General features: G+C 53.4%; 3 protein-coding genes across 3 annotated transcripts in view; 1 reads left to right on the top strand and 2 right to left on the bottom strand.

Moving 5' to 3' along the window:
• Nucleotides 1-1,064: 1,064 nt before the first annotated feature.
• On the bottom strand, nucleotides 1,065-2,522 carry BDV59DRAFT_199181 (uncharacterized protein; the record flags this gene model as incomplete). The annotated part of the gene is made up of 3 exons (XM_073693314.1): nucleotides 1,065-1,790; nucleotides 1,866-2,184; nucleotides 2,257-2,522. The coding sequence occupies 3 exons, from the start codon at nucleotides 2,520-2,522 to the stop codon at nucleotides 1,065-1,067; spliced, it is 1,311 nt and encodes a 436-aa protein (XP_073551599.1).
• A 567-nt stretch (nucleotides 2,523-3,089) lies between these two features.
• Nucleotides 3,090-5,527, top strand: BDV59DRAFT_171722 (gamma-glutamyltransferase family protein). The gene is made up of 4 exons (XM_073688599.1): nucleotides 3,090-3,619; nucleotides 3,688-3,706; nucleotides 3,792-4,141; nucleotides 4,207-5,527. The coding sequence occupies exons 1-4, from the start codon at nucleotides 3,455-3,457 to the stop codon at nucleotides 5,491-5,493; spliced, it is 1,821 nt and encodes a 606-aa protein (XP_073551598.1). The 5' UTR covers nucleotides 3,090-3,454; the 3' UTR covers nucleotides 5,494-5,527.
• Nucleotides 5,528-5,912: 385 nt separating this feature from the next.
• BDV59DRAFT_199179 (PE repeat family protein) overlaps nucleotides 5,913-7,276 on the bottom strand; it is a gene marked incomplete at both ends in the record, with an annotated part of 3,765 nt that continues 2,401 nt past the window's right edge. Inside the window, one exon of the mRNA XM_073693313.1 lies at nucleotides 5,913-7,187. Coding sequence (XP_073551597.1) covers nucleotides 5,913-7,187 — 1,275 coding nt within the window. The remainder of the gene's footprint in view (nucleotides 7,188-7,276) is intronic.

The raw sequence follows: 7,276 nt of genomic DNA, 5'->3' as shown, positions 1-7,276 counted from the left end.
GTCAACATGGTGTATCCTACGAGGTGTAAGACGGTTGAACGCAATGGATCTACCCTCTTCCTGCCATATGTCTCGAGCCCAGGAGAACCATGTATTATGATCATCGCTTTAGAAGAAGCTTGAGGATGGTTACTTCAATATGGCTCTCTGACGGGAGTCTTTTGACTCTTCTTGGGCTTTCTCCACAAGATCCCTCTCATGAGCCCATGGCTTAGTTGTCAATCACAAAACTAGAGACACCAGATGAAACATTCGCCTCCCACGTCAGCCCGGTGGCAGAATATGTAGGTCCCTGCAAGTGGGCTGGGTACCTGGGGGGGCGAGTGGTTCTTTCAGAAAACATGCATGCAAGGGGGCGGGCTGAAAGGGACGGAAAGCCAGGCGTCCGAATGTAAACAGCATTCGGATTTATGCAAGCGGGTGATCAACCGGCCGGCTGGGATCAACGATCAACATAGGGGGCTGAGCCCATACGCTATATCTTAAGGTTCCCACGTTATACCAATAGTGTGGTTTCTGGCTCACCCTCAGGCCTGTGAATTGTATCCAAAGCTACTCCGTATTATGACTGCTATGTCTAGGCACTCCTGCGCTCGTATTTGTCACGTCTTGCTGTGAATTATCCGAATTTTATTTCCAAGAGAGAATGAAACGCCGTAGAGACCGGTTGCCTGAGCTGCTGCTCTCTGGCTTCATATATGTATTGGCGATCGGAATGCACACCTCATGGTACCGGTACTGTAACAAGCATGTATGGGTGCTGGGTTATCCAGGCAGGTATGGGCTCCTTGGGTAATTGTTGCAGTATGTAGATGGAAGCAGTCTCCATTCTTTCCACGATCGATATCAGGTTGAAGAATTCTTACGGACCTAAGCCCCGTGGGAGAATGATGTTTGGATCAGGGGAATGCAGATGGCTGCATAAACTGGCCAGATTCCACTGGGTTCTGGAAATGCTACCCGCAGAATCGCCTTCAAGAGATCCACTGAAGTATTCCCTCCATGTGGTTCACAAAAGCCGGATACTACTGTAGTGGTGGTCCATGCATCACGTATGCACCAGATCATGGGTCGACTGCCTCGTGCTTCGCGGGGATAACCCTCCAGCACCACCCACACCAGCTGCGATGGAGCTCTTCCTCTTCTCGAACGAGATACCGACCGGTTTCTCGTTCATCCTCGTGTTCCACAACACATGCCCCAACCGTGACGCGCTTTTTTGCCTTTTGCTTCACGCGGCCTCCTATCCCGATAATTTCCTGACGGAAGTACCCCGGTTCTTCCTCCTCGCGGCTTTCTAAGCGGTCATTAAAGTGGTTGTGTGAGCCTGAGTGTGCATTGCCAGCGAGCCTATGACCAAACCCAACATGAGGCTGAGCCGGCGAACTACTGGCCGACTCGTCCGCCTCACACTCCACTTCGAGTTCAATTTCCTGTGCGGCTAGGCAGTCCTCGCCTCGGCCGCACTTGACCCCCTGGCAGCCCTCACCGATCCCCGTCCCAAGCCCACCGAGATAAGTACTGTACCGGGTGCGCCATGACCACACTCGGCGATAGGTGGTATCACTACTACGTAATTTCTGACCACACTGATGGCAAAGCCAGACAGCAGACTGACAGGAGCATGGGGAGCGAAAAAAAGCCGATGCGGTGAAGCTGTCCCCTTCGTTTGTCGGATCGGATGGGGTAGGCGTGAGGAGGTCAGTGAGGGGGGCCTCCCGGCAAGTGGTACAGAGACGGCGTATACGGTTTTTGAACATGCTGCTCGTTACGGGCTTCGCGATGCAGTTCTAGACGCATGGGTTTAGTATGTAACGCGCCAGGGCGGACGTAGGTGCAGTGCATATCAAGGATTGGATACATACGCGACACACGACTTTAGAGCACCTCCGACACTCTGCGACCATGTCGCGCGCGCATTTCGCGACTTTGCCGCTCGTCAGACGGCCCGACGTTGTCGCGCCCCGGCTCAGCAGCTGGATGACCGACTTGACGCTGTCTGAAATGGCCGCACCGCTGCCCAGTAGATCCGATAGCGTCTCGATATATTCATTTTCACAGCGCAAGGTCTGTTTGGCCAGCTGTTGGCGATAGGGGGCTAGATTGGCATGGAATTGGCGGCACGTTCGCGATAGCGCGTGTAATGTGTTCAAGTCTACCGACCGTGCAATCTCCTTGACAACTCTAAAACAGTGACGTTAGCACAACAGTACTGAACCAGGACCCATAATGGCCTGGTCCGCGAGTGTTGCATACGGATAGCAGCTCAAGGCAGCTGAGAAAGCGTTTTGGTTGGGAGGCATCTTCTGAGGGGAAGGAAGAAGAGGGGGATCGCAGATAGGATCCGCAGGGACACCGTCGTCAGCATCGGCAGGACGAGTAGAAGGACCGGATGCAATCCCCTTTAGCTTGGACAAGGTAGTGTTTCCGGACTCTGCAAAAGGATGGAGGAACGAATCCCGAGCACCCGAAAAGTGATGCTTGTTAAACGCATCGTGATCCAAGTCCACGAACACGACCATGGTGGCGCTCGAAAGGAAGCGGAGATGGAGATCCACAAAACAGAGCTTATGTACAGGAGCTGGCGGGATCAGCTTCGTGAAGAAGAGTACCAGAGAGCTGGAGCGAACGACACAGTAGAAAGACAAGCCGCTTCACAGGGTCAACGTGGATTTTCCATGACTTTAAAGCAGAACCCTTAAGAGTACGGTCTCAATACGGAGCTCCGTGGGATGATGTCGGCTGGCAGTGATCCTCCTCCGTCTTCGGCGTGGAGCCAGAGGGCCACAGCGGTGGTTCGTCCCGGGGATAGAGATGCCGACGTCGGCGACAGCTGGGTCTGACGAGTCGTCTCCTTTGGATCTGCAGAGTGGCTGGAGTGAGGTTGGTTGAAGATGCTCGCCCTCTTGCTCTTGCGATCGATCTTATCGCCGTCGCTCGATCTGATTAGACAGAGTCATGTGACTCAGCTGAGATAAGCAACTTCCAGTCACGGGACGGGCCATACCCGATTGGGCCACCCCAGTCACCTGACTATCTACTCCAAATCTCCCCGCAAAAGCGATTCTCCCCACGCGAGCCACCAGAGCCCTCAATCTCTCTTCTCGCGTATTTGTATGGCATGCTCAGCCATAACCCATAGAGAAGACGTCTTTTCCTACCTAAATCTCGTGCTGGGTCCCTACCACAGGCTGTCAAGCATGGAGATCGGCCGAGAAACCATGGCGCTATCTCAGGCCCTCAACGGACCTCCCCGACTCCGAGCCTAATCGGTGGGGGAAGTATGGGAGGAGTTGGAGCACCCAACAACACTCCCTAGAGATCCCGTTTCTTTTCCCTCGCCCCACTGCCGGCCAAACGTTGATAATCTTTTGACTCACTCCCTCCCGTTGCTCCTCCTTTTCCTTCTGGATCTCTCCATCATACGGAACCCCCATATCCCATTTCTGCCACCATGCCCCTGAACTCAAAGGCCGTCTACTCCAAACTCAATCCGGATTTCGTTCCGTTCAGCAGCCGGAGAAGTACTGTCCACAGTACTAATGGCATCGTTTCGTGTACCCAGCCACTAGCCGCTGCTGCAGGCCAAAGGATCCTCCGGGAAGGAGGAAATGCTGCTGTACGTTCGGGACAGCATCCACATCTCTCTGATCCGAATTGTGTACTGACAGGTTTGTCCCTGATCAGGATGCCGCCGTTGCAGTAGGTATGGGCTCTACGTGACCCCTGCTCCAAAAAGACCACACTGGGTTTCGAAAACAAAGCAAATACTAAATCTGAACGACGCACAGCCGCTGCTTTAAACATGACTGAGCCCGGTTCAACCGGCATCGGAGGAGACATGTTCTGTCTCTTTTACGATGCGAAAACAAAGAAAGTTCATTCATTGAATGGCTCTGGTCGATACCCTGCAAATGCGACACTTGAGACTGTCAGAAAAGACTTGAATGTTGGACCGAACGATACGGGCAGCATCCCCATGAGAAGCGTCCTGGCGGTGACAACCCCCGGTGCAGCTGCAGGATGGGTCGATACCGTCGAAAAATTTGGCAGCGGAAAGCTGTCTCTAGAGCAGATTCTCAGCCCGGCTATTGAACTAGGCGAGGAGGGATTTGCGGTATCCGAGCTCTCGTCCTTCTATGTAAGCCAATGCTGTCCACTCATCTTATTTCCTAGTATCGCCATTTCTCTAATAATTTCTCCTAGTGGCGTCAAAGTGAAGACCACATACGTGCGGCCTCTCCCAACGGCCACGAGATGCTTAAACCGGACCCCAAAGCTAAGGACGGATTCCGATCTCCTCTGCCCGGTGATATTATGAGGAACCCCACGCTAGCCCAAACCTTCCGGACTCTCGCAGCGGAGGGTAAGAAAGGATTCTACGAGGGGCGAGTTGCCCGAGAGATAGTCAATGTTGTCCAAAGTCTCGGAGGATACTTGGCCTTGGATGACCTGAAGTACCATGCCGAAGTCGGAAGCCAAGATACAGAGGCCATCTCTCTCAAATTTACCGGACAAGACATTGCCGACAAGCAGACTGTTGGTACAGATGACGAGACGAATCAAGGAGTGCAGATCTGGGAACACCCGCCTAATGGCCAGGGCATTGTGGCTCTCATGACACTGGGCATCCTAGAAGAACTCGAGCGCACTGGAAAAATCCCCAGGTTCACCGCAGACCAGCACAACTCCGCCGAGTACCTCCATGCAGTGATCGAGAGCTTGCGAATTGCCTTTGCTGACGCCTCCTGGTGGGTCACAGACCCCGACGTGGAGAAGGTTCCCTCGCAGGAGCTGATCTCACGGGAATACCTGGCTGAGCGTGCCAAACTGTTCAACCCTGACCGAGCAACTGATATCCTAGATCACGGCAGCCCTGCCCACAATCACTGCGACACAGTCTACTTCGCAGTCACCGATAAGGAAGGCAATGGCATCTCTTTCATCAACAGCAATTACGAAGGATTCGGCAGCGCCATTATCCCTAAGGGCTGCGGCTTCACGCTACAGAACCGTGGTGCCAACTTTTCTCTAACTCCAGGCCACCCTAACGCCTTGGCCCCCCGGAAGCGCCCCTACCACACCATCATTCCTGCCCTGATTACCAATGTATCTGACGGCTCCCTGCACTCGGTCTATGGTGTCATGGGTGGGTTCATGCAACCTCAGGGTCATGTACAGGTACTGCTTAACATGCTTGCTTTCGGCTATCATCCCCAAGCAGCCTTAGACTCTCCTCGCATCTGCATTGCCGCTGGATCCCCAGAGATTGGCAAGCCTCTTGACCGGAACGTGTATGTGGAAGAAGGGGTCAGCGAGGCAGCCGTTGAAGGACTGAAGAAACTAGGGCATAAGGTCCAGGTCTTGACTGGATGGAAGAGAGGCATGTTCGGTCGGGGTCAGATCATTCGTTGCCATTACGATGACGGAAAGCTGGTTTACAGTGCCGGAAGCGATCCTAGAGGGGACGGGATGGCTATCCCGGTGGTATGACCTAATATATGCTCTCATGGTGGCTTACTCTCCTTTTATCTTGGAAATCAACGAGGTCGATAATGCGTCACATATTCATATTCAGTGGACCAAATTGCAAATATAATCTTACAGATGCCCGACCAGTAAAAATTAACAAAGGACAAATATGAATATAACCCACGAAACGAAAGCTCAGCATTGAGGAAGTAGAAACAAAACACAGATAGTCGAACTTCAACTATAACAAAAAACACCGGCTCTTCTATGCTTCTGTATATCATGCAAATGCAACACCCATCGATGCAGAAGGCTGATATTGTCGAGGGTCAAAATCGAAACCGCAAAACAACATGAAAGTGAATAACCGGAAAATACAATGAACGTATCGTATGAAGTGGAATTTGAACTCGACAGGAAACCGAAGAGGAATAACACAATCAGTGGGCCACGATGGCCGACTTGAAGATGTTCTTCAACTTAGTGCCAGCACTTGGTGACGGCTCTCGCCGGTGACGATGATGACGATGGCGCCCTTCACCACTGTGACGGTGCCGACGACCTTCGGATGGATCATCCTTAGTCTTCGTTTGCTCATCCTCGGTCTTGCGCCGCGCTCTCCGCACCTCGCGACGCTTTTCTTCCTCATGGCGGGATTCGTGAGAGCGCTCGCTGGCACCTCTTCCTTCATTAGAGTGACGATGGCTGTGAGTGTGACTCGTAGATGACCTTCGACGCTCAATGACGTTGGCAGCTGCCTTGGCACCGTTGACTTTCAATAACGGCCCATTCGTCTCGGATTCACCGGTCGTCATGTACTTCAGGAACGCGCGGGGTTTGGGGGCCGGTGCCGATTCTCCCCCGTGTCTGGATGAAGAAGAGGCCCCTTCTTTAAGATCTTGATCTCGTTCACGACTGTCTGATTTCTCAGAGGCCCGATGACGGACTTTCACAGGGACGGCATCTTTATCTTTTGAAGATCGCCGCCTGGTCCGACCGTGCTCTTGACGCTCTCCAGCACGCTGTTCCTTGTCCTTCTCTCGTCGTCGCCTCTCCTCTTGGATTAGCTTTTCCTCGTGCTGTCGTTTGGCCTCTGCCAAGGCTTTGGCCCATCGGCTTGACAGGCCGCCGCGATCGCTCTTCTGTCGCTGCAATTTCAGAGTCCGCTGCTCATCTGAGTATACTTTCGAGTGGCGTCGTTCCCGTTCCGTGTCCGGAGACCGTCTCTTCCGCCTCCTAGAGCCGGAAGCCTGTGCTGGACCCTCCAATCCTGTTTCTTCGACGACTTGTGCCCGATGAAGGTCTTCTGGAAGAGGTTCAGCCGGTGCAAGTTCATCAGGTGCGACTTCTTCACGGTCAGCCTCTGCTGCTGGTGGCTGTGTTGGTGATTCTTCAGCAGGCGGGGGAACCCCCAGCTCTTGCTCAGATCCTGCGACAGGTTCCTCAGCAGGAATGGGGGTTTCTTCGGCCGGAGTAGGATCTTCTGGTGGAGAAGGCTCTTCGGCGACAGAGGCGGGTTCAACATGAACAAGTTCATTAGAAGCGGCACCCTCTTCGGCAGCAGGAGGAGTGTTAACAGCAGCAGCAGACTCCTCTTCAGTACGAGCAGCTGGTGCTTCAGCTATGGTCCGTTCAGCATCTGAAGCGGGATCTTCGGCAGGTGCAGGCATCTCGGGCGACGCAGACTGCTCAATCGCTGGAGGTTCGGCAAGAGGCTCATCAGCAGGAGGTTCATCAGCAGGAGGTTCATCAGCAGGAGGTTCATCAGCAGGAGGTTCATCAGCAGGAGGTTCATCAGCAGGAG

Source organism: Aspergillus ambiguus (assembly GCF_047715705.1).
Source record: "Aspergillus ambiguus strain CBS 117.58 unplaced genomic scaffold BDV59scaffold_4, whole genome shotgun sequence".
NCBI lineage: Eukaryota > Fungi > Ascomycota > Eurotiomycetes > Eurotiales > Aspergillaceae > Aspergillus > Aspergillus ambiguus.
The sequence above is the reverse complement of the archived record's forward strand: the minus strand, read 5'-3'. Positions and strand labels throughout refer to the sequence as shown.